This window comes from Plectropomus leopardus, chromosome 20 (genome assembly GCF_026936395.1).
Source record: "Plectropomus leopardus strain MGB_pleo_1.0 chromosome 20, ASM2693639v1, whole genome shotgun sequence".
Taxonomy (NCBI): Eukaryota; Metazoa; Chordata; class Actinopteri; order Perciformes; family Serranidae; genus Plectropomus; species Plectropomus leopardus.
The window spans coordinates 23685012-23712747 of NC_142195.1; the positions used below are offsets into that span (position 1 = coordinate 23685012).

Consider the following 27736-nt stretch of genomic DNA (forward strand, 5'->3'; position numbering starts at 1 on the left):
GGCGCAAAGCTTCACTAATGGCACCAGGTCAGGACAGGTTGCTAACGGCAACCTCCGATCTGACAAGCGTTGCCATGACAAACAAAAAAGCAGAACCCCGCGAAAGTGGAGGGGTCTGTCGCCTCGGCAACAGCCAGAAACAACGAAGGAGCCAGAGAGGGAGGGAGGGGGAGAGGGAGAGAGGGGAGGAATGAAAGACAAACTGAAAGGAAGGAGTGACATGGAAAATACAAAAATACAAGCAGCATGCTATTACTCTTACGAGAGCTTCGCCTGCTGCCAAACTGTGTCAGTGTTTGAGGACTTCAACGACAAACTTTCACTCACATACTCTCCCGCCTAAAGTAACAGTGTAGTGGGCTAGTAGGGAATAATGTAGTGTAAACTGAGTCTAGATGAGAGAAAAGTTCAAAAAAAGCAACAAGTGTCATTACAATGTCCAGTTCCCAAAAGAAAATGTTGGCACTGTACATTTCTGCAAAACAGGGTTGTGGTAGATTTGTACGTTTCAAATGTATCTTGTCACAATTTCTAAAGTGGTGCAGTATATAAGCTGATTTTATGACCAACAAACAACAAAACAAGTTGTTTGTATCGAGTCACTGCTGCGTCTTCCAGCATTTTTTTCAGCCACTAAATGTAAGTGTTTTTTAGGGACCTGTCATTGCTTTTTCACGTGGCATAGCAGGGGAGTGATGATGCATTGATCTGGATCAATATATGGATTCAAAGACCAACAATCCATTATTACTGATGCAAAGTGAGATACATTTTTCATCTCTAAGGTATACCTTTATTTTGAAATCCCAATGACTGTCTTTCTAGTTCGTTTAAGCGCACCTCTTTCCTAAACATTCAATGTTAAGGTACCAAGAAAAAAACCCAATGAGGTTTATTTAATGATATCATTTCTTATCAATCACTGGTCCCTTGCATTGAATCGAATGGAAATCATTTTGTGGCAGCCTTTTTGATATAAGTAAATATTGTATAATTGTCCATAGAATCCATATAATATTGCAATTATTGCTGCATTTCGAGGTGGCATTGTGCCACAAAAAAATGGGTATTTTAAGCCAAAAACACAATCTTTTTCTAACCATAACCGAGTGTTTTTTATGTCTAAACCACACATTAACCACAGCATTGTCAAAACGTTTTGACGAAACAACGCACAAATGTAACCTATGCATCGCAGAAATGTACAACAATAATTTTGTCGATTGGAAAAGCGGCATCGGTGGTGCACTGTGAGTTAAAGAAACACTAGTCAGACAGACGAGGGTCAAATTCCCAAATCCTGACTCACAAAAACCTTGCTGTGTGATGCATAAGGTCTCTCATTCCTAGCTTGTCTCAGAGACATGTTTCATCCCCCCCTGCTGTGGATGTTTTAAACACATTTAACATTTGTAATGTTGACAGACTTTGCCTTCTATAGGCTTCCAGTTAGATCGAAGGGGAAGGAGCCTGAAAAACTGGGGTTGAAAGCACAAACACAGAATGTAGTCCGATAATTTACATTATACGTGTATGTGTGTGTATATGTGTGAATGAGTCAGGGGCCAGTTGCATAAGTCTTGTAGCTAGCTATAGCAACAAGTAGGTTTGTTATAATCTCTTAATATTAATGCAATAAGACCAGTCTAAATGTTACTCTACATTTATGTAACTGGTCCGTATGTCAGGGTGAGCTCGTTGCTCCGTGTTGAGTCATGAGGAAGAAAGGCTGCTGCAAAGAGATGGTGACTGCTGGCCAAGACCTCGTTGACCTCAGAAGTAACACAGGAAATCAGTTGTTTGGCTTAATGAAAACCAGATCACGCACACAAAAAAAAGGGAGTGTACGAATGCTCAGCACGGCCCTGAGCGATGTCACGTCCCCAACAGTGAGAAGAAGTGCTGTACAGGAGCCCGCTGCTGCGCGTGTCCCATCCCTCACACATCAACACCGCACACTAGTCAGAAGTACATTAGCTCATGTCTACTTTCAAGCGTAAATCAATAGTGCTCAGCCCTTAGGCACCTAGTTACAGAATGACACTAAAAAGCAGTTTGACAACAAGTTAAAAACTCTAAAACATTAGAACATTTCAAGATATCGAGCATTTTTCGTCTTTACAGGGGCTCTACCGGCAGAATAGGCCCTACGAAAGCGCAAAGTCTGGCACCTTTGAATCGGTTAATCCTGGCTATTTTACATCTTTTTTTTTATCTTACATCCTTCACTTACCTCCATAAGAATAACAAAACAAGAATAAAACTATCAGTACAACTTCTGTGGGTTCAGGCACATAAAGAGTAGAAAAGAAAGAGGGATTTTGATGAGTATAAAACAGTCACACTTGGAGGAGGAGAAACATTCTGTATGTAAATGCACTGGTTGGTGATGGACGGTTATCAGCTGCTTCAACAGCAACCAAAAAAAAAAAAATTGGACCTTTTTGATTTATAGGAATGCAAACAAACCTGAAAAAAAGTAGCTGCGTAGTGTCTAAAAGGACGACATTAAGAGACAATAAGGCAAAGGAAAAGTTGAGTTTAAAGTGACAGCGAGTACAACTTTTTCTTTCCTCCCTAAATCTTTCGTTAAATTCTCCCACTCAACACTCTGATGAGGCATAAAGCTCTATTTACTACCTGCCAAAGCTCCTTCTGCTCCACAAGACTCAAGCTCTAAGGCAGCTGCCAAATGTGGAAGATGGTTTTTTACTTATGTACCTTTGCAAAGCCACGGGTGGGAAAACACAAGATGAGAGCCAGTGCAGCCAGAGTCTGTGACCCAAATCAAAGATCGCTGTGGTGTTCAAACCTAAAGGTCGTCCTCATGGCGAATAATTAACTGGATATTGACTGCAGCACATGGCGATGCACTGGAAACTGCAAAGTTAAAATGCAACACAATAGAAATCACAGAGTTAACAGCTTTAGAGAAGTATTCGATTCTTGTCAGCTGATTAAACTGTAAGACTGTTCAATTTCAAGCAACCTACTGCTTGGTCTATTCAAGAAAAGATCAGAAGAATACTGGTTTTGTACCAATACGCTTTTCAAAGTACTCCAAAAATGAGAAGCAAGAATGGAAATATGATGGACATCCTGCATGAAAATGTTCCTCTTCTCTTTACTGTGTTAATTCAGTTTAGTCTCAATTGATCCCTCTACTAAAACAACATTAAAACAAACATTAAAAGGATACATGGCAGGGAGAAAACACGGTATAAAAAAAACAAAACAATGCAGTCAAAAGTGCTCAAATAAGAAGTGTTTTCATTTTTTCTCTTTTTTTCATCATATGAGGCAGACCTTTTTTTTTTTGTTTCTAACTGTGTCCTCTAGGATCGGGTTTTGGGGAGGAGGAGAGTGAAAAGCGGCGAAGGAGGAGGTGAAAGATCGAGGCTGACGGATGGCCTGCTCGGGTGCTGTGAGGGGTTCAGCTCCTGGTGTCGTGACGTGGGACTCTCGACCTCTCAGCTCCTGTTGGCCGTCCTTCCTCAGAACTTTGCTTCCTCCTCAGCGGCCGAGGGTCGGACCTCTAACCCAGGCTGGTGATGTTGGCCCTGCCGCCTGGTGGCGCCACGATGCGCTGGGTGTTCCGGCGAGGAATGTTGTCGTCAATCTGAGCACCTGTGTAAAGTAACATAAAGTACTGTTGCAGTAAAGTTAAATGAAATACTAATACAATAAAATGAAAGAAGTACAACTACAATTAATTTAAATAAAGTATTGTTATAATAAAGTTAGATTAAGTACTGTTACAATAAAGTTAAATGAACTACTGGTAAAATAAAGTTAAATGAAGTAAAGCACCGTTAAAGTTAAATTTAGTACTGTAATAGAAAGTTAAATAAAGCACCGTTAAAATAAAGTTAAATGAAGTACTGTAATAATAAAGTTAAATTAAGTATTGCTATAATTAAGTCAAATGAAGTACTCTTATAATAAAGTTAAAGAAAGTATCGTCAAATAAATTTGCAAAAAATATTTTACAAAGAAGTTAAATAAAGTACTATATAATAAAGTTGATAATAAAGTACTGTTAAATGAAGTGACAAAAAGTGCTGTTATAATAATGTTAAATAAAGTACTTCATAACAAAGTTAGAAAAAGTATCATTACAATAATGTTAAATGAAATAAAGTTACAAAAAATACTGTTATAATTAGGTTAGATAAAGTACAGTTATAATAAAGTTAAATCAAATATTGTTATAATCAAGTTAATCAGTCTCCTTATGATCATGTTTAAAAAAGGACTACTATCACAAAGTTAAATAAAGTATGGTTGTAAGTACATTAAAAAACTGCTGATATAATAAAGTTAAATAAAGTACTACTGACAAAATGAAATAAAGTATGGTCATAATCAGTTAAAGTATGGTTATGATAATGTTAAATAAAGTACTTTTATAACAAAGTTAATGAACGCAGAGCCACTGGCGCTTTTATTCTGAAGCACTCTGCTTGTCGCAGGTCGGACGTGTCGATGTTTTTGCTGAGAACTTGAAATAGTTGGCGGTCAGCAGAGGGTTAAACTGTTACAGCTACACTAATGTAAGTGCAGATTTATTCACTGTGAGCAGGAAGCACAACGATGATGCACTAATGTGTGCACTGACCGGATAGGCTGAAACCAGACTGGTGCAGGTTACGGACGGGCTGGTTGGGCTGCTTGGCAGGTGAGGTTTTGGCAGAGGAGGCAGGAGTCATGGTTTTAGGTGTGACTGACACCTCGCAGACGGGACCGTCATAAAGTCCTCTGGGGACGCCCCTCAGCTCAGCCAGCTGCATTTTAAAAAAGGAAAACAGTCACGCCAGCGAAAATGAACAAGGAAAAAAATTAACCCTTCCTCCAACTTTACACCAGACCCTAATTAATCATGATTAAAACAAAATACTGGTCGTGTGGAGCCTCCAACAATCACAACCACTACAAAAAGTTTGTACAAATGGCTGTTTAATAAGTTGCCAACATCAAACCAGTTAAAATGATTTAAAATGGATACTAGCAGAAAAAAAAACGTTTAGTACCCTGCTGCGAGCCTTTATCCTCTTGTAGACGTAGTCAGGGAAAGGTTTGCGGGCCACGTAGCGTCCCGAGCCCTCGGTGGTGTGGAGGTTCCCTTCCTCCAAAACGATCTTGCCCTGGCTGATCACCACCAGAGGACCGCCGCGCACCTCTGTGCCCTCAAAGATGTTGTACTCCACAGTCTGCAGAGGAGAAAGGAAACGAAAAGGAAGGTTAAACACGAACAACAATCGATAAGATTTCAAGTCGAACATTCAGAACAAAAGAGACTTACTAAATGAAATGGCTTTTGTGATGAAGTTGACCTTTCTGCTAAGTCTATCCTTATGCAGTTTTATATGACTCTATGTAAATACACGGAGAAAGGAGCTTTAAGTAACATTTTGACTTATTTTCAAGGACTGTACATGTTAACAGACCTGTGCTTGCATGGATTATGTATTTTTAGATAGCAGGGCTGCAAAAGGTATTATGATTTCAAACACGCACAAATGCAAAAATGTATATCAAATTACAGAACATCATGACTCGACTTTTTTTAAGGAATAATTAACCCTACTTACCTTATACATGTTTTATAGACACCATTTGGAAAAGGAGAACAACACAGTGTTCTGAATTCTCACTCAGACTGCTGAAATTATGGATATTAAAATTCAATTTGTAGTTGAGCGTTGTTGTTTTTCTAAATTCTCTTGGCTGGATTTGTAAGAAAACAATTCTCATGCTCCCCTATCAGCCCCAGCGGTGGGACTAACAGAGGAGTGAGTTAATGATTGATTGAGGTGCACTGATAAACTGATTGGTGTATCGCACCATCAGTCAGCACATGAATATTTTTGGTTCTTACAAGAAAAATAGGCTGTCTGGTTATCAGTTATCATAAGCCAATAGTAGCTGCCAGTTCCACCAAACACCTTACAGACTATTGATCTTTATAGATCATATTTGACACCTCCAAAATGTTGATAAAATCAGTTTTGTAATACTTTTTTTTGTGCTCATTGCATTCTCAGGACCTTGTCATGCTCTCTGTCCCAAACAGACAGATATTCTGCACCCTCAGCCTGGAATGTGTTGCAGAGAGACTTGAAACTGAAGGACACGGTGCCGTTAAAGGTTTTTAGATCTAAAGACTCAAAAGCCGATTTTACATAAATCTTAAATGCAATCAAGTGTGCCGTCTTCTTCAAATAGCCCCGTTTCCCTGAGACATTAAGAATCAGATGTTCAACAAGCAGCATTAAAACACAGTTCTTAACCTGGGCTATTTGACTTTACGCAGTCATAAATAATTTTTAAACGTTTTGGCTTTTCTGCACTGAAGATATAGCATGTCTTAAAGAGCGCACGAGCCAACCCTCCCAATTTTCCCAGGAGACTCCTACTTTTCATTGCGCTCTCACGGTTTCATCCAAGGGTCATACTCCTCCTGTATTTCATCCGATTTATCATCAGTTTTCATCCTTTTTTTTTTTTTACTTTTCGTTATCTAAACTTCTAGTGGACCTGTCCATCGTGTGTCTATGACTCTAAAAGTCTACTGTGCGCACATGGACAACCATCTCAATAAGTTAGCAGGAGAGAGAAATTAAGACTACTAGGAAGAAAACATTTTTTAAAAATATATATATATTAAAAAAATAGTAACAAAATTCCATTTTTGATCAATAATCATTAGTAATGTAGATATAATAACTAAGTGGGTAAAGTAGATAAAAACAAGTAAAACTGTCTGATAAGATGAGAAAAGTACATCACTTTCTGTAGTGCCACCTTTAAAATCAGGGAAAAAAAACCATTTATTCCATATAATGAGATAACAGTGTCCAATATCTAAATGATAAATAGTCTCATGTCAATATGATATATCTTTATATGGTCAAGCCCTAGTGCCTATTATTTTATTATGTCCATTCTTTAGTTACCAGAATGTAGAAAATAAAGTCTATAAAACTCAAATATTTCTGAGAAAAGAACCCCAGACTGCCTAACTTTGGTATTAAAATCTGCCCTTTTTTGAGGTCTCAGGCTTGGCAAGTATGCCCAAAGAGGTTTGGGGTTTTTTTTTAGATTTAAAACAGGTTTCTCTGACAGCAGACATCTGTTCTCTTGTGATGTTTTATTACAACTGCTGTGCTTCAAACAACCAATGCAGATATATCAAACCATCGCAGAAATACGAGCAAAGCAGAGATCCAATGATTCATCTTCTCCGGCTGATTTTCCCCTATCATCAGATGATGTCACCTCCCGGCAGCACATGCTGTATCTGGGAATGTTGCTACTTTAATTCACAGATTTAGGAAAATCTCACTCAGTCTTTCTCTGGAGACTTGCCAGAGCGATGTTGTTGACGGACTTCCAGTTTGTGTTCACACATGACGCCGCCATGTGAAACTGGCAGAATATTGATGGATTAAAGTGCACTTGTGAAAGGAGCTTAACTGATTTAACGGAGTTGAAAGCGTCCCCTCTGGCTGCTAATGCTAATAAAGAGAGCAAAGCCAATCGTTCAGGAAAAACAACTTATGCGGCACAGAGGCCTCAGTTCTCAGGACAGAGGAGGAAGAAGAAGCAGCAGCAACGGGGTCATATGAGTGGTTTGTGTGTGTGAGAGTATGTATGTATGTGTGTGTGTGTGTGTGTGTGTCTGTGTGTGTGTGTGTGTGTGTATGTGTGTGTGTGTGTGTGTGTGTGTGTGCAGACAGGGAGGGTGGGGAGGCTGCTGTGTGACGAATTTGGAAGCTGTTTAACGACTCTCTCCTAAAAGCTACTAGACCTAAAGCTGAGGTCATGGCAATCTGGTGGACTCTGAGAGCCTGAAATGAGATCACCAGTAGGCTGGGCTATTCTGTGACATACACACACACACACACACACACACCCACACACACCCACCCACACACACACACACAGCATAAACACTCCAAATGAGCAGTTTCTCCCGTGAACATTAGTCCGTAATTTTTCTGACCAAGCGGAATAAAAAGAAACCAAAGAACATGACAGGATTACGCAAACAGATTCCAGGAACATACACAGCAAAAGTCTTTGTGTGTCTCTTTCACACACTCACTCACGCACACACAGATACATACATACATTAACAGTGATCCGCCTGCTAACAATCAGAAACGATGTGTTCCAGCTCTCTGGCAGACTTTCGGGATGACATCACTCCCTTGACGCTGTGTGAGGCCCACGCCCTGTTCAACAGTCAGACAACGGCCTTACTACAAAAAGTGGACTCATACACCAGCTGCTCTGACTGTCACCAATTACAATAACTGAATTCCCTCTTGAAACTTTTATCACATAGTAGAATACATTTTTATTTAACGAACAAATTGTGAGTTTTTGTATGAATCGAAAGTGCATTTCTTGTAGAGTCACTAGCTTGGTATTTTTAACAAGATGAAAACCACTCTTTTCAGTTTTAGTTTTATTTGGAGTAAAGTTTCCTTCCATGTTTACAAAATTTGACAAAAGTATGGGGACATTCAGTAAAGGAGGTGCAGAAACCACAGGCCATTGAGAAAATGGTTAAACTGTGGCTGCTGGATAACGTCTCCCAAAAAGGTCATAGCTGTTTTGCACATTTAAATCAAGTTTCCTTGAATAAAAATGGATGTATATATACATATATATACACAACAGTACACATTTATATAAGTATAAGTATATATATATATATATATATATATATATAAAAGTGTATTGTTTTTTTTATTGGCATATCTGTAGGCAGGTTGCTGTGTTGGGTTGTGGCACACTGTCGTTAAATGTTTTCCGCTTTGGCTGTTGAATAGTTGTCTCGATCTTGTTGTAGAGAGGAAGGTCTGACTGCACATATGGGATCACGATGAAATAAGTCCTGGATTTTTTAATTTAACCCTTACAATGTCATATACGCCTATATTTTTTACTGCTGTATTTGAATTAAGAAAACTACACTAAAAACAAATTGTCAAAGTGTTTCACTTGTTTAAATAAAGTTTATAAGAGTCAGTTATAGACAGGAATTATCTATAAATATTTTTTTTGTACTGTCGTAATCATTTAAATATTTACTTTTGTTTTCTTAATTCATGCTGTTCACCATTGTTGCAGCATTCTGCTTAACCTTGTTTCCTCCTTTAAACCCTGTTTGATGAGGCACTTTGACTGTGTCTCTACTTGAAAGGTGGCTTACAAATGAAGCTATAATCATTTTCATTTTAGCTGCTAACCCATTCTTAGAGCTATTACTTTCAGATTTTACAACATCAGTAACTTGAGTGGCCCTAAAGTAATCTTGGAGCCCATCAGCTATCATCTGGCGATGATCAAGCCTTTGAGGGCGATGGCCAATACTTCAGGAGATCCGGTGTAGCCAGCGGGTGTCAGGGCCAAGACTTCCTCTCCCGTGTGCCAGCATGCCGATCATCGTTTGCAGCTCAGTTGGCAACATCAGACAAGTCCAGAAAACATTTAGACTAATTTGTATTAACAGATGTCTGCATATGACTTCTGATAAATTAGAAAAACTAATAAAAAGACTGCTTTTAGCCAATGCCTCTTTTGCTCTCCACACAGACTGTTAACCTGCAGACAACCAAAGTCCACGCAAACATTCAGACTATAACAAAAACCAGCTTTCTTCAAATACAAAAATCTTGCACCACTGCTTACAGATTTTGCATACATATGCATGTGTCTGCTGATAGCGATCCGCCCTGAAGCCACTATGTGAAGAATTTGAAAATATCTGATTTAGCACCCCCAGTGGTCATATCAAAGAGACACTGTGGCAGGCAGCAATGACACAGAGGCCTCACCTTTATCGAAATGGGATTATTATCAGATATGACGTTATGAGTAAAGCTGTTACCGAGTTGTGGCTCTTGGCAGAGATAATCTTTGTGACGTCTGGGTCCCACAGCACCAGGTCGGCGTCTGAACCCACGGCGATGCGACCCTTGCGCGGATACAGGTTGAAGATCTTTGCGGCGTTGGTGCTGGTCACCGCCACAAACTGGTTTTCATCCATCTTACCCGTCACCTGAAATCAATCAAAGCTGAGAGTGCATATCCAAGCATTTATACACACAAAACACAGAAAATATATATAACAAAAGGAGGACACTCCATGGGGTTTTCGTGGATGTGCATTTTTATGTGTGCATGTTTTTTGGCTATTTTATACATAAAAAGTCACTCGATTAATTTAATGTATAAAGATATAATATACATTTACACAAAACGTGGCAGACAATTTTATCTATATTTTCATCCTCTACCCCTGTATGTTTTATTTATTATTATTTTATTATTAATCTACGTACCACACACTTGTCCCAGATGATAGACATCCTCTCCTCAGTGCCGTTGACGCCTTCAGGAATCAAACTGAAGTCGTCTTTGCCAACGGCTCGCTGGGCGGTGTTAAAAGGACAGTGTGCGCTTCCTGTCACCTGCAGGTCACCACTACACAGAACATCGAGGTGTAGAAAGAAGACATTGTGTCCATTGTAGAGAAAATTTAACAAAATTTGGCATAAGTATGCCCAGTTTAATGTTTATATCATCCTCTTACCAGGAGAGCAGGGAGTTGAGATAGTCTGGTGCGGTTGGGTCGGGGCTCAGGGGAGGGGAGGTGACGTAGGCAGCTGCCTTGGCCCAGTTCTTGCTCCAATAGTGAGAACCGTCTGTTCCCAAGCTAGCAGTAATTGGCTCTCCGTAGACCACAGTGCCTGAAAGTCAGATCCCGTTATTACACCAGACAATACGCTCCTGGAGTTTGTTTGCTGCTCGTTATATGGGCTGTTGCAATGTTTCCTGTTTGTAGCTGTTTATGTCTCTGCTTTCTGTAAAAGTCTACTGTGTAAGCACGCTTTATTAGAATTGAGCATTTAAAGTAATTGTAAGTAAGTAGGGGGGGTTTTCAGGTCCAAACCCTAAACAGACTTGCGGGGATCCACAAATGAAGTATTTATGTCAGTGTTAGTGGAGCAGACTGAGGTTTTCTTTTAAGTCTCATCTATGTGGTTACTAGTTTTGGAAAGGCAACATTAAAATGGAGACAAACTGTGCAGGGAATTTGATTTAAAGAGACAGTTCGCTCCAAAATCAAAAGCGCATTTTTTTTATTTTAACTGTAGAGCTATTTTTCAGTCACAATTGTTCTGGTTTGAGTTGCAGAGTGCTGGAAACATCAGCTGTAGAGATGTCTGCCTTCTCCCCAGTATATTGGAAATACATGGCGCTCAGTTTGTGGTGCTTAAAGCGCCAAAAAATGTATTTGGGAAAGTCAACAGCAATATGTCTTTCCAGAAATCATGACCCCAATACTCAATATAATCCACAGACCTCGTTTTAAAAGGTTTCATGTGGGAACTAAAGCTGCATGAATAGGGCAAAAATGATAATCACGATTAATTTGATGAGTATTGTGATCATGATTATTAATCACTAATATTCACTGAATTTAGGGACAAAATATTTTTTGCACTTTCTTAAAAATAAGGTGTCTCTTCACCAAATTCAGAGCATCTCCTATGGATACATATCTGTAGTTGTATTATTTATCAATTTATTTACTCTTGGCCTGGGGAAAAGGCGTTGCACTCATCTCCCGAACGATTGAAGCAAATGGTGCCCTGGATTCAAACATTTAAAAAAATACATAATAAAACCACAAAATGTCTCCATGCTGCTCGTCCAAAGTAATCTTGACATGCCAAGTTGTTTTGAAAAACATCACTGGCATCATATTTTTAGCCTTGTTGTGTAGCCTGTAACTTTAAGCTCCTGGTGTGTGAGCTGCGTTCACCTTTGCCTGCTTGCACAAGACCTACAAGATCTTGTGGAGGCCTCCTCCAAACACTTCTGGAGTTAGCGGCAAGCAACTACTGTGTGTGGGGGAGGCTTCAAGCTGGCATATAAACACGAGCATGCAGATACTGAGAGTCTGTTGGTCTGTTGGCATGAGGGTGAGTAGACAATGACTGAAATTAAATTTTGAGTGAAATATTCCTTTAAAAGCACAACAGGTAAGAGGGAAAATATGTATTTTTGATTTGGGGGTGAACTGTCCCTTTAATTAGCACAGGTGCAGATATTGTTTTTAGAGTCTCACCCTTCTTCCTGGCCAGGGCGATGACATCAGCAGCACTCTTGCTCATCACCTTGGTGACGTAGAGAGGGCAGTTGGTCTGATTGGCCACAGTCACAGAGCGGTTCACAGCCTCCGCCTCCACCTGGAGAAGAGAACAGACAATACTGCAGAAAGTGGAGAAAGGCTTTTCTTATTACTAACCACCACTTGTCCATCTTTTCCCACCATTATTACCCACACAGCTCCCTCTGCTCTTTTAGCCCAATGTAAAAACATAAATGAATCCTCATTTCAAAATTTAATATGATCATAAGAAGATTTAAAACTTTGGGGAGGGCTTTTAAGCGATGACATAAAAGTGAATGGCCATTCTAGATATGAAATATTACACACATAAAATGAGCTACAAAGTGAGCTGAAAATGAGCAGAACAAATCGACTTAAGCCCTTTTTGCATGGGACTAGTATTACAAGGGGACCTCAGGTAATTGGAATAATTGCGGAGGACGTCCATGATTTTGATCCCCTGTGAATCGGTCAAGTCCGTAATTTGTAAAATAAAAATTCCAGGGCAATTACCTTCCATATTTTGGCAAACACAGAGGTCATGGGGTAATGTTCTTCCTTTGTGAATCAGCATCTCTGTGATTTGCAGGTTATTTGGGGTTGTTTTGGGGTTTTTTTCTGTGCTGGGGAATATTTGTCAGTGAATTTGAGTATAATACAGACATTGCATTGAGGTCCCCAGGTGATACCAGTCCCATGCAAATATGGCTTTAAACTTAGCCTTCTTAATAAAGAGCCTTGATACTAACATCAAATACTTCATCATTTTGGGTGATATACTTTCTTTCTTTGCAAGAATTGAAAGAGAAAATTAACACCACACTTATGTTTGTACTGCAAATTTAAGCTATCAACCAGCAGCTGGTCAGCTCAGTTCAGCTAAAAGACTGGAAACAAATGCCATGTGTCATTTTTAAATTTTGGTTTTACGGAATAAAAGCGCATTTATGACAATGTTATTCACTGAGTTTTAAAGGTGGTGGTAGGTGGATTTATTTACCTTTAGACAGAGCCAGGCTAGCTGTTTTCCCCCTGAATTATTTCCCGAAATTGTGAAATATTACTTCAAGTTTGTTGATGCTTTATAGGGAAACTCTGGCGGAGCCAAAAGCCCCTTTTGGTTACAATGGAGCCTTTTTGTTGCTGCTGGCTACAGCCCCCTCACTCAATACCGCATCAATTTCAAAAGCTGTTGCTCCTTTTAGTTTCTTAGGACACAAAAACACAAAAAAAGTTTCCCTTACTGTACTCGCAATCTGTTTTCCATTCATAGCAACAAAACTAAGGTAAAACACTTCAGGGACCCTTGGCGATTCATTTTAACAAATGACTACCATTAACAAAATGTTCCAGGGTGAGAGAAAGATGAGATTCTCTGACTTGTCCGTCATTTCTATTGGATCAGATTACTGTTTTTTGCTGTTCTGCATTTTGGAGTGTTTTTTTTTTAAACTGGAATCTGTTTTTAATAACAATTCTAAAAAACATGAACACAGAAAGAAATATTACCACTACTACTGTTATTATTATTATTATTATTATTATTATAAATATTATATTATTATTATTATTATTATTATATATGGTATTATTATTGTTATTATTATTACAACTACTACTACTACCAATAACAATAATAATAAATGACATGTTTTTAATCAATAAAACAGAAGTTTAAGCGATACACACAGCTGCCATGAGTCATACTTTAAATTTTATTCTCTACTTTGTTGCCACATCTGGATGTTCTTGGGTGATAATGATTTATATAAAGGATGTGCTTTTATGTGTCATGCCTGTGAGCTTCCCGGCAGGAATATTCACATGAAACATATAAAGGTGAGTCTGAAGAGGATGTTTAAGTGTTTTTCAAGGCAGCGAGAAACCCCCGGCTTCAGTGTAAAACTGTCAAATAATGAAACACCAACAGCTGTGATGGTTGGAAAGGTCAGTGACTTCTGGAAGTATATTTCAAAGATGAACGAATTTCTCACTTAACAAAGTCAAACCAGCTTTTAAACCAAAACCAAAACAGGTCAGTCAGTGTCCTCAGCACTGAGACTCTGTCTTACCTCCTCAGGATGGCTCAACACGTGTCCCTCGGGCCCAGTGATCCCCTGCTCCAGGATCCTGTGCTGCTCCTAAACACACACAAACAAAACACAGTGGAAATGGGAGATGTTGAGTCATGTGCAGGTGCACGCATCTTCCACACGACCAGCCTTGGCAGTGAACGTTTTGGCGACAAGCAGTGCCTTGAGACACTCAAATCCTCGACCTTTATTTCCAATTTGGATGTCAATATTAAAGGCAACATTAAGCAGGAAATTATGCGCATATTCACATCAGATCCTGTCTCTTATACAGGTGTGACATGTCGTACCTCAGCTACAATGTCTCCGTTCTCAGCGTGCACCTGGGCAATGGCTCCCAGATCGCGGATCACACTGAACACCTCGTACACCTGCAGCAAAGAGGGAGACACAGTTATCATTTCTGATGCACAAATGCAACTTTTTGTGTCAACACAAACCTAACCACTATACCAGCCTGCTGAAAGCCTGTGAAATGTGTGTTTTTTTTCTGGGAGACTTTTTTCTCTCATGATGAATTGTAATATCTTTGGTGTGCCCTTAATTTTTTATCTGTCCATCAGCACCAATAATTTGGTTGATGACTACATACCTGCAAGAAAAAATGAAATTCCCATCAGCCTCAGCTGTACTTTGTGTTTAGTGCCAATTAGCATAGGCATAGATTTTGTGAAAATTCAATGGACATGCTCCCCTTAACATTTAAATGTGCATTGTTGCATTTTATGAATGTTCATTTTTTACCCCCTGACAAAAAATATGAAAGTAGCAAAGGACGCAACAATGTCTTTGGTAAAGTAGGACATGGCAGTATGCAACCTCAAAACAAATGGTTTTAATCTGGTATAAAACAGAAAATGATGCGGCTACTGTGCATGGGTGTATGATATTTCCTTCATAATTTGATGCAAAAAATGCACAAATTCATGTATAAAAAATTACAAAAATGTGGTGAATGAAGGGTTTGATGCTCAAAGTTTCCTGGAGGAGGACCCCCTGCTTAAAGCGCCCCCCTAGTTGTTGGACAAAACCTATAACCGTGGCAATTAGCAAATGTTAGCATACTAATAGGCAAAACAAAAATGGTGAACATTGAACATGGCAAACATTATACCAGCCTGAGTCAGCATGACAGCATGACACTGTAGTCATAATCAGACATACTATATTAACATTAATACTTTAATTATATCACGCAAAACATGTCAAAATTAACCAGACAATAATCATATCCTCAGTGACTCAGGATTCTTTTGTGGTGAAATGAAACATGGGTCCTGATTTTCACACAGTATGAGAGTCTCCCACCCCGATTGTTTATTAAGCAGTGCAATGACTTCACGGACTGAAGAAAAACTGACGTGTTGAGTGAGTCATCACCTCCCAGCTGCCAAACATGCAACAATAAAGAGCCGTCAAAGTTTGACAGGGGAGAGAAACTCATTCCTCACACAGGTGCGAAGACCAACACGGATCTGTTTCAAAACAGCTTTCAAGTGGAATTAATTCATTTTAACCATGACTCAGACAGAGACTTGGACGGAGTCATGGCTATCATTATGCACTCACTATCCCGAGAGAAAAAACACTGATGATGAGCACGAAGTGGCGCCAAGACAAACAGTCTCACACTGTAACACTCACCGTAGCAAGAGGGCAAGAGCCAAAATCAAGGCTGTTATATGACTTCTATGATGTTATAATGTCCAGCTTATTGTTGCTCCCGGTCTTTGCCTGCTTTTCAAACTTGCTTTTGCAATAATTGCTGTTGTGGCTGTGCGCTCTCTGACAATGGTAAACAAATTTGATTTATTTGTTTTTGTGGCAAAACCAGCTATTGCTTCTGCAGGAAACAGCAACATCTTGTGCGTATTGTTTGCTGTCACGTTTTATATCTCATGTTACGCATCTAACCATTAGGATGAGTGTAATTTGTAAAGATTTGATTTGGATTCATGTGTAGCAGCAAGTTTCAAGTTAAAGGGCTCAATTAGATTTAGTGTATTAGAAGCTGCCTCACAATAGGGCCAAGATTATGAGTATTATTTTATAGTCTTTGATCCAAACATTGAACAATCCACATCTTTGTACGTGTTTTATACATTTCTATTTGTTATACAATGTATCTCTTTCTTATATTTTATTTTCCATGTACTTACACATGTATATATTGTGTTATATATCATTATATATTGTAAAATAATGCTTGTTCTTTTAAAGTTTGTTCTTTTTATTCATTAATTTAACCTTTATTTTTTGCATTCTTATTTCTATTTTCTGACAATTTCTTATGTCTATATATAATATTAGACAGTGACATTTCCAAATTTTGCCCCAAAGGAATCAATCAAGTATTCTGAATCTGGATCTGAACGCTAAACTCCCTCCAGGTTTCATTTGACCTTTAATATAGTATTCACCATCTCTATGAAAAATGTGTTATCAATGCATCCAAAATTTTCTGTTTCTCAAGAATACATGCTATGACAAAGGATAAAGTCACAAAGAGAAGAGAAGAGAAGAAGCCCCACCTGAGCATCAGTAAGCTGGAAAATATCCTTATAAGCCAGATAGACCAGGAAAGAGTTGACGCCTAAAAACACAAGAGGACAGAAAAAATATCCAAAATATCACAGACCACTCTGATTAGGGACATGTGATATAGTCTCTTCAAGTGATCTAATCAAGATATAACGAAAGTCAAAAGAGGACAAACTGCAGAATGAATCCAGATTTTTGCAAGGCTGAGTAAATGATCTCAAAATGTGCTGTACTAAGTTTTAAACCTGCACAAAGCTTCTTAGAGACAAGATCCTAAGCAGGGCAATTATTAACAATAAAGTATAAGGAAAAAAAACAACAGGGAAACAGTAAAACATTCAGTCTTAAATAACAGATTGCCCAATTTCTAACAACAAAATATGCATAATATTTGAGCTCAATGTCTCTCGTTCCTCTTTTAAACGAACTGTGTCGACTCAGGGTTCTTACAGCTTAAGGCAAATTAAATGTAACACTAAAGACTTTTTTAATGCCACTCAGGATGAAATTAAATAACAATTTCACAGTAACCAAAATTGGAAAAAAAACCACATGAACAATGAACCACTATTTCTTACAGATAGTTAAGGGGAATTTTGCCAAAAATGTTTATTTTAACATAAAACATTACATTTTTAGTCTAGTGAAAAAGTTAGATCTGGTCAGAATTGGAAAAATTTGAGAGAGTTTTGTTACTGATTTTGTGTTTTTCACACTGTATGTGGAATTATTCCACTGCTTTAATACCCACCATAAAGAGTTTGAGAAGATGGATTTGGTAAATTATTACTTTTTTAATTACCAACTATTTTGAAATTGATGAAAAAAGAAATTTTATAAAATCCTGCTTCCCTTGTCTTTGCATTTTTAAGACTTTTAGAAAGTTGATACCAATAAATGCCTTATTTTTAAATTAATGAATTCAATGCCTTTTGAGACGTTTTAAGGATCCATGGGAGCCCTGTGACTGAAAATTAATAAACCTAACTACCAAAGTTGCTTTTAGCGGCTCTAAATTTTTTATCTTTTAAAATCAGGAGTCTCTGTAAAACTAAAGACACATATGGATTTGAATAAATGTGACTTTGTGTTTGCAACGTGTTCGTACCGTGATCCTTCACCAGCGCCTCCATCTCCTCCTGGATGCCCTTGTGCCACTCGGTGATGTCGACATGCAGCGAGTAGTCGCAGCAGGACTTGCTGTCGGCCCACTCGCGCCACTGCTCAAAGGCGGACATGAGGCTAACGCCAGGCTCAGGAACCACATGGTCAACTGGAAACACAAACACACGGAAAGTCAAACACATTGAGTGAAACCTGTTTTGATGCTGTTGTACATTATTATGATGATGTGTCTAAAACAAACCGATACAGGTTGTAGTTCACAGCTGGCGGCCAAATATTGTCTCAAATGACCACTTGCTATTGATCTTTGAGGTTTACCAGATACATGACTCCTGTCTTTGTTCGAACCAGAGCCAGAGCTCAAAGAGCAAACCATCATCTGCTCCATCTGCTCATGGTTTCCACCACACAAAGACAAACACTATATGAGCTCAAGATGTTATTTTTGAAGATGTTACTTTTTTAGACAAGTATGAGTGAATATAACGGACCTCATCTGTTGATGTGTGGTCCTTCAGCGCGGTCAGGAAAGAATGTAAAATACTATTTTTATCCATTTCATCTGTCAACAAGTCTTTCAAATAAGTAATTTATTATTTAGACTGTAAAACCTCAAAAAATGGATTAACAGGGCCTTCACAATTTTCCAGAGCCCAAGGTGACATTTTCATGTTGCCTCAGTTAGTAAGACCAAAGATATTTAATTTACCAGCAAATCCTGAAGGTGACAAAATGATCTGTCACTCTCTGCCTTTGATGCTGTGGATCATGACATCCTTTTGAAATGTCTCAAACATGTGGGTTGGTGCTAAGAGTACAGTACTTAAGTGGTTTAGTCATATCGTAGTCATAGGACATTCAACATTTAGTAGTTCAGTTTTTCTTCCCGTCTTCTGCCTCTGTCACCTATGGGGTCCCTCAGGGCTCCATCCTGGGCCTGGTTTTATTCTGCTCCCTTTTGGAAACATTTTTAGAAAGAACAACATCTCTTGCCACTTCTACGCTTATGATTCACAGCTGTAACCCCCACTGAAATCTAGACACTCCCCGTAGCCTCTCGTGAACTGTGTAAAGGGCATTAAAGGTTGGAAAGCAAATAATTTCCTTTAGCAAAACAAATAAACTGAAGAAGTTGTTTTTGGTCACCAAAAATCCAAAAGGCATCTCGCCAGTAAGCAAAAACTCCCCACCCAAACTGTTAAGTCACATGCAAAAAAGCTTGATGTTATATTTGATTCTGAGCTCTGTCTTCACAAACAGATCAGGGTTATTTTATTCCTAGCTAAAAATAATTTCCAAACTCAAGGCAATATTCTCCTTTCAACAAATGGAAAAAGTAAATCTCACCTTCACTACAGACTCAACATTCATTAACTCACCCAAAGATGGTCCAAAATAAAGCTGCAAGGATGCTGAGAAATCCTAAAGAGTGTGAGCACAACACAGTACTTGTCTCTCTTCATTGGCTTTTGTTCACTTTCAAATTCAAGTAAAGACCTTGTTGAATGCTTTCAAGGCTCTTAACAGTAAGTCCCAACACATCACAAATCTTATTCACTAGCACTCAGTCTCCAGATCTTATCAAAAATCTCTATTTTATGTCCCAAAATTACAGCCAGACTCCACGCTAGACGCAAGATTAGCCCCTTCAATCTCTGTTTTTAAATCCAAGCTAAAGACACATTTTTATTCTCTGGCCCTTTTGGCCCATTCATCCGTCAATCTGTTATCATGTCTAAAATCCTTTATATGTACTTTGCTGTTTATTGTTGTTTTCTTTTGGTATGTGTGTATGTGTGTGTTTAAAACTTTATCATGTTCTTTTAAACAGCATTTGGTGTTATCTTTTATTTCATATAGCACTTTGGTCAGCTGATGCAGTGTTTTAAATGTGCTTTAGAAATTACATTTGGTTACCAGTCCTTACCAACTCATGTCTGAGAAGCTGAAACCAGTCAGTGTTTGGTGTTTTGTTTGACTTTCACAATAAATCAACCATCAAAGCATTTGATACTTAATTTCCTATCAAGTAACTTATCAATTAATAATTTCGGAGCTAATTCATGTTGTTGTGTCATGTGTTTCTAACTGCCTCAATCCTTGAATCTTTATGTTCAGACTGAGGGCTCACACATATCTAGACTTGACTCAGATCCATTATATTAAAGTCCGGACCACATTGAGCACTGCGTTTAATATTGATTTTTATGTTGAAACTTTAATCTGTGTTTGGAAATCTGATTCAAATACAAATTCTGAACACTCATCTCTGTCTGGCCACTCAAATAACACCTCAAACAGTCTTCGTCACTTTCCATTCTTGGCGAGTCACATCTGTTCATTTCTGGCGTGCTCGCCGCTGACACTCCAGTCACCAGGCTGCCATACATTACATCCCAGTTCCAGACCTGCCTGACCCTGCAGCGGTCAGCGTTTTGTCCGAGGTGACAACAACGCACGAGCTGTCTGGGAGTGTTTGTTCGACTGTGAGGGAGAGGTGAGTTCAGCTGTTGAGTCAGCAGAGGAAGGGCCGGAGCCTCCTTTAATTTTGTTTTCTTTTTATATCACATTACGTTTTTTATTATTACAGTCTTGTGTCTCTTTTATATAACGCAACAATTAAATCAAGCCACTGTTTGGGATGGGAACAGTTATATAAACAACATCTAGTTACACATTTTCTTTTCTTTTTAATCAAATCTATTTAGGTTTCAACCATTTTAAAAGGAGATGTATGTGACATCCAGAGCATATCCGTGATTCAGAGTCTGAGCTGGGATTGCCTAAACACGGGTCTCAACATTGAGGTAGCTGAGCCGGCTGGCAGCAGTTAACAGTGCAAACAGAGCTAACAAAGTAAACAGTGTTAACATGCGTCTGTGGACAGACATTCAATGCAGGTTGGAGTCTGTGGATTTTAATCTACTCTCGCCATGGTGATGATGGGAACACTGCCAATCACATCGGGTGACAAAATATGACATTGTCTGTGGCATAAAAGTCTCCAGGTGCACAAAAGGAAAGAGAAGTGTTAAGCAACTTTTTTTTCTTTCAAATATACGAAAATCTGTCAAGTGACACTTATAAAAAGTGTAAATTGCCCAACTATAAATTAGACTATACACTTCTGCTACTATGCCGCTCCGCCACCGTGAGTCAGCACGGCATTATCAGCCGTAACCGCCATATAAGCACAATGAAGAGTGACAGCATTTAGCTAGCCAGTGAGATACCAACAGAGACTCACATGCACTAACATGCAATCGTGGCCGCATCGTCTACCACAACAAAGAACAGAAAAACTCAGATCAAAACACAAACAGAAGGAGCACAACTTTCTTCTCAGTTACTCCGGTACATCTACACATCGTTGTTTGCTGCTATATTAATGTCTACAGCTCCTTTAAGTAAATAAAGTCATAAATACCTTTATCATTTAACAAGTAATATTCAAAGAGAGAAGAAGAGAAATGAAACTCAAAAATCTGGGAATTTTACCGGCATGAAACTGGATCCAAAATCAATCCGACTATCAGAACCCAGCAAGTGCAGCGTTACATAATACAAAAACATAAATACTGATATAAAATACAAGTAGCAAAATAGGGATATGAAAAGAATACATCACAAACAAGTCAGCAGCTAATAGCACTGAGCTCGTGGATGCTATGTTGTGCACTAAAACTAAAAAGCCTGTCTTTGAAGAATGATTTAGACTTTCAAGATGACCTAACCAAAGTGACTTTGAACCATAAGAGCAGAAGGAAATTAAACAAATTGACTGCACACAGAAAAAAAACAGCCCTAGATTTATATGAAACATTATGCAAATGAAAACCAAACTCACAATATGAAGCCATAAAATACATGAGGAAGAGCATCCATCCTGGGTGTTTAAATAACAATGTCAAGTCTTCAGTATCTATGTGTCCAAAGGGAAATTAACTGACTTTGTGCTTCAGTGTGAACAGCAGTCAGCTCCTCGTGGCTCTGACTCCTCAGAGCAGATGGAAGGTTTAATATTTTGGCTCGGTCATGAACGGGCCTGGACCCCTGCCTGTTCTCATTAGGATATTTTCAATTAAAGTCAATCAGTGAGTGAAAAACCACTGCAGGGGAGGGCGCACTGGAAACACCTCGGTGAGCTTAGATTAACTCGCAGGAAGCACTCAGACAGACACTGATCCACAGGAGTCTTTAGTCAAATCTTTCTACTGGATAACTTACTGATCATGGTGGTGCCTCCAGCCAGTGCGGCCTTGGTGCCCTGGTAGAAATCATCGGCGGACGTCATGCCTCGATCGGGCATCTGGAAACGTGTGTGCACATCGATACCGCCCGGCATCAACATGCGGCCGTGGGCATCAATGGTTTTCACCCCGCCGGGCACAATGAGATTTTCCCCAATTTGTCTGATGAACGGGGAAAAAAAGAGAAAAGGAAAACTAAGAAAAGATCTATAACTAAATAAAAATTACACATTAATAGTTACATTCTTTTTAAGTACTTTGCATGTCTTACAAAATGAAACACAAACTCGGTTTTACTGTCAGCTGCTTGACGAAAAAAACAGTAAACTCACTTGATGACTCCATCCTCCATATAGATGTCAGCACAGAAGGACTGGTCATCGTTCACGATCTTCCCTCCTTTGATCAGGAGACGGTCACTCTGGAAAACAACAGAGATTATTAGCTGCTGCACATTTCCGCCACATTTAAACACATTCGATACTTCACCAGAAAAAGCTCATGTAGTACTGTGGGAACGGGACACTGCAGACCTGTACATGCACAGGCTGCTCTGGGGTTTTACAGGCGCCTATAAAAATACGCTCATGAGGGCGAGTATCCGATTTGGCTCCACGGGATGCTGGATTAAGTGCATTTGATGAAAGACATTTTGGGAAATGTCACATAAAAGGGTGGATTGGCACTCGCAGCACAAAATAAACGCGCCAAACCTGCCGCAGCCTCTGCTTGGCCTTTTTAGGATGCATGCTGATAAGGAACACATGGCCGTGCAATTTCTTTCAACTGATACTGGCTTTCTTCATCTTCACACAAAATGAGACACACACACACACACACACACACACACACACACACACACACACACACACACAGAAAGAGAAAACCATAAACACACTGCACACACTCTTAGAAACAATCAAATGCAAAGATGGAGACAGGCGGTGATACAGAGAACAGAGCTGTGATGTTTGGATCAGCACCAGGTTGCTGTGTGAATGTTTAAATAATGACACTGTTTATGATGTGAGGAGAGGGGGTTAAATCAAAAGGAATTGATGATAAAGACGATGCAGCGAGAGAAGATGGAGAAAAGGAAAAGCGAAGAAAGGAGATAAATAAAACCCCGGGGATGGATCTGAGAAGTCTGGCAATCTGAGTTTTTGTATGTTACTAAGTGACATTGACTAAGTTTACCACTGCATTGTGTTAAAGGAATACTTCACCCCCAAAATGACCATCTGTGTATCAATTACTCACCCTGTGTTATGGTGAATTCTTATATAAACATTTTTCTTGCATGCCTCCAGTGAGCGAAGAATCCAAAAATGGAGAAAATTGAATTGAAGTCATAGGGGTCCATGTTTAATAACAGCAAAACTATATCAAAACTATATCAAAACCTCTGTATAATCAAGCTCATTTATTCAGTCCTATGTTCAGTGCTTCCCAAACAGAAAGCACTTTTGAACAGGGAACTCAATGGAAAGTGAATCTTATAGATTCTCTCTTCAAAACCAGACTTCAGTGACAAAAACAGTCATTTTAACTTGCTGAACACAGGAGCTGCTGATCTACTGCTGCCTCAATCAGACAGTTTGTGTGTGACATTGTGTGATTTTGATGCTTTAAAGCTTTATTTCTGATAACACAAAAACACGAACAATCAAGGCAATGGTAGAGCAGCAGCTCCTGCATTCAGCAAAGTAAAATTACTGTATTTGTTCATGAAGTCTGGCTTTGAAGAGAGCGTAGATTTAACTCCATCAAACAGGTCTGATTGATTGGCAAGTCTCGAACACACAACTGGATAAATGAAACCGATATTGTACTGCAGGGTTGTGTTAAGAGTCTGTAAACAGATGTTTTGATAGAGTTTTGCTGTTGTTAAATGTGGACACCTTTTACTTCATTTCATCAAGATTTTTTTACAGTTTGTGGATTCTTCTTTCAGCGGTGGCATGCAGGAAAAGCAATGTTTTCTTCACAAATTTGTTTTCTTCACAATTTCAACATAATGCGGGGTGAGTAACTAATATACAAATAGTCATTCGCTGGATGATGTATTCCTTTATGTAAGAAATAAATGAAATGGTAATCAACAGAAACCCCTTTTCTCCATGCAACAATGATGGTTCAGTTAAAACAAAGTGAATGAATGATTTTTTTTATTCATCTGAGGTTTTTGGGGGTTTTTTTTGTGGTGTAAATTTAATATATTTTTATAGTTGTTGTCTCTGATATTCTGTCTGACTTTGAAAGCAGTTGTAAGCAGTATCTTTGAGTGATCTGTCTTAAAAATAAGTCTTAAGTGTTTGGAGAAAATGGTCACAAAAGTGTTTATTGGCTAGTAGTTGTGGCAGTTCTTCAGTATTTAAAAATGTACATTTGCACTGTTATGAATATTAAATAAAACTAATTAATGTGCAAATGAAATCTAAATCAACAAAAAACAAACTTGTAGCTCTCGTTCGGAGAGGTTTCGCAGCAACAACAGAAACTGTCCATCACTGCTCCTCTTTCTTAATCCAGCTCTGCTTGAACAACAAAATGAGGGGTAAACTATTCACTGTCGCAACAATAAAGACCAGAGCCCGCCTCCAGACACACCCCTCCAGCCTCCTCATGTGGTCGAGCTGTCACAGGGACAGACATGAGGGAACCAATCAGAGTACAGACTGTGTAATCAATCATCCATGCCTGCTGCTGTGCCACTTGTCTCCGCGCAGGAGAGGAGGAGGAGGAGGAAGGGGGGGGGGGGTCTCCACCTCCACCCTGAGCCCCCTATCCCTCCCTCAGGCCACCCCGTTCGCTTGGGTCCTCTGTCCAAAAAGGGAGTGGCAGCTCTGGTCACAAGGACTCCAGCGTCCCCGGCTAACAAAGGCCGCTCTGTTTGAGGCGCTCGCTGCAGCCCGGCCAGCAGCTCTGGCCCCAAACACAACTGCTCCCAGCAAGAGCCCCGCCCTGCATCTGAACCAGCACACATACAGCTGACCACTGCACAACTTCTTCAAATAATACATGTTGTTTTAATTCTTTCAAGACTCCTGGTAATACTCAGCCACAGGAATAAAATTAATCTTTGCATGCACAACCAGGAGCAGGTGGAATTTGTTTTTGGTGCATGATGCAAACTTCATAAGCTGTGAAGCAACCAGGCCCATACGACATATAAAACCTGACATTATTTTTATCTGTTTAAGGTGAATTCTTTTAATCTTTGTGGTTGGTCTTAACTATTTAGATAGTCAATCCCCTATCAAGCACAGCCTTTCTGGTTTAAGCTTCCAAAATGTGAGGATTTGTTGCTTTTCTGTTTCATATTACTGTACACTGAATATGAGTTCTGCACTGTTGATTCAGTTAAAAGAAGGATTGGAAGATGTCACATTGGGCTCCAGGAAGTTGTCATTTTTGAATATTTTCTGATGTTTTTTAGAGCAGATGGTTAGTCAGAAAAACAACAGATTCCTTAATTTTTTAAAAAAAGTTGCAAATGTACTCCACTAATTTGACATTAGCTGCAGTTACATTTCTTAAATCTGATAGATAAATGATCATGATTAGAAATTCCCATTAAACTGTTCACATGGATAATAAACAAAGTGATTCAGTAAGATTTTCACGCCCCAAAGCTTTTAATCGGAATATAACTTTCTGACTTGTGCAGAGGTCTAATCCGTAGGGAATATAACATTAAAAAAAGTTTTTTTCCCCAACTTTATACAAAAAATGAAATTCATTTAATACATAAAGTACAGAAGGAGCTGAAGTGGTACTGCCAGTTTATACAGTTTAGTAGCAAGTAAGTGTAACCAGAGTTATTCTGCAGAACCAAACTACAGACATACGCTAAACACCTCCCATTGTAGAAGTTACAGTTTACCAATATTCTGTAAACATCTCATATGCAGGCAAACCTGTAGCAAAGGATGACTGTAATGACCGCCAAATTTGAATCCTTGGATGGTGAAGAAATGGCTCGCCTTTCTCTGTCTCACTCTGCGTCTGATTGGCTTACCCTGATATTCTTATCCTAACCAATCCCACTCCTCTTACCTAAACCGAACTAATCCAAACAACAAAGGCAACAAGAACAAGCCACTCATTAGGAGAGTAGAGTGAGTCATTCCTTCGCTATCCTAGGATTGGCAAGTTTGCGTCATTGCAGCCTTTAGCAACAACAACGCTGCATAAAGCTGCTGTTACATAATGAAAGCCATAAGAACGTAGCAGTAACAGAGCGCTAAATATTTTTTGAATTTATGAACGATTTTCTGTCAAAATCAGCAGAAGGAAGCTTGTAGAAACAGCAGTTGCGGCATATTGTGTGTGGCAAGCTACGTCAACAAATGTTACCCCCACGTGCAGCAAACATGCACAGAAAGAATATTTTTATTCCAACCAGAAAGAAACGATCAGATTTTACTCTTGAACAGATTATCAAAGGTGTCCTCCATCCCTCTCAACACGATTGAAAATTCGGACCGAATATGGCCAGTCTCTTCTGATTCAGATGGTTCTGATTCAGTTCTGACTGGTCTATCATTCTGATTATGAGTGGATTATTAGGGTCCATGTAAACGCTCCTACTATCCGACTCATAATGGATGCAGCAGAACCAGAGAGATCTTCTTTTTTATTTTGAACATCTTTTCTCCTCCTTTAAAACCATGATGCAATTTGACGGCCAACAGTTTAATCGGTCAAAAACATCACTCGAGGTAATTTATCAGACTGCGCCCAAAAGGCTTTAAACAACTTCATACTCCCCATGAACTGTAAACAGACTTTGATGTGAAAAATTGGAGCACTTCCTCTTTGAACCTATGAAGCCTTGAATTCGGGCTTCATCATTGAAATACAGCAGAAATGTAAAGGTCATATTCATCCAAAGCTCCTGAAATCTGCTTTTGAAACAAAAAAAATAACTTGAAATATATCATAGCAAGTTTAGTTAGTTAGTTTAGGCTTCAAAATGTTAAATGTTTTGCAATTTATTTTAAAAAAGAAAGTGTTTTTTTAAAATATAAAACAGCTGCAGAACTATCTGAGTGAAGGGCTGCAAAAAAGTGCATCTTATCTAATGTCTTTTGTTCTCACAGCTGTACAGTAACCAGACAATGGCATGCATGTGTCATACAGTCATATCCTCCATTTTTTGACTTATTATGCTGGCAGCTGCACACAAGCTTTTCAACAGGGGGAGGAAGACTCACAAACACTCACAGCACACACACACACTTGAGGACTTCAGCTGACTGCAGCAGGTCTGGAAAATGCTACGCAGTTGTCATCTGAAAGGTGTGGCGACGCTCTGACAGCGCTGATGGAACTAATGCAAATAGATCATGTGGTAATCTTCGATCTATGCGCAGCACACTGCTCTGGTGGAGCGGCTGGCCTCGCTCCAGCCCAACAACTGCTTTGAAATATGCCGTTACATCATGTGCCTCATCATGACTGTCATTATCACATTACTCACTGGAGTTCGCCCAGAGACTTGGGGTTGTTGAGTTGACACTCGCAGAACC

General features: G+C 39.1%; 1 protein-coding gene across 5 annotated transcripts in view; it reads right to left on the reverse strand.

Annotated features, from left to right (window-relative positions):
- Window positions 1–1962: 1962 nt before the first annotated feature.
- Window positions 1963–27736, reverse strand: part of dpysl2b (dihydropyrimidinase like 2b) — a 48074-nt gene continuing 22300 nt past the window's right edge. For all 5 annotated transcript variants that reach the window (XM_042508789.2, XM_088071277.1, XM_042508790.2 and 2 more), the window contains 13 exons: window positions 22535–22623; window positions 22180–22364; window positions 17936–18100; window positions 16818–16879; window positions 14577–14657; window positions 14266–14334; window positions 12149–12269; window positions 10607–10763; window positions 10356–10497; window positions 9902–10072; window positions 5031–5210; window positions 4619–4784; window positions 1963–3627 (listed from right to left, as the gene is read on the reverse strand). In XM_042508789.2, coding sequence (XP_042364723.2) covers window positions 3536–3627; window positions 4619–4784; window positions 5031–5210; window positions 9902–10072; window positions 10356–10497; window positions 10607–10763; window positions 12149–12269; window positions 14266–14334; window positions 14577–14657; window positions 16818–16879; window positions 17936–18100; window positions 22180–22364; window positions 22535–22623 — 1680 coding nt within the window. In that variant the 3' untranslated portion in view covers window positions 1963–3535. The remainder of the gene's footprint in view (window positions 3628–4618; window positions 4785–5030; window positions 5211–9901; window positions 10073–10355; window positions 10498–10606; window positions 10764–12148; window positions 12270–14265; window positions 14335–14576; window positions 14658–16817; window positions 16880–17935; window positions 18101–22179; window positions 22365–22534; window positions 22624–27736) is intronic.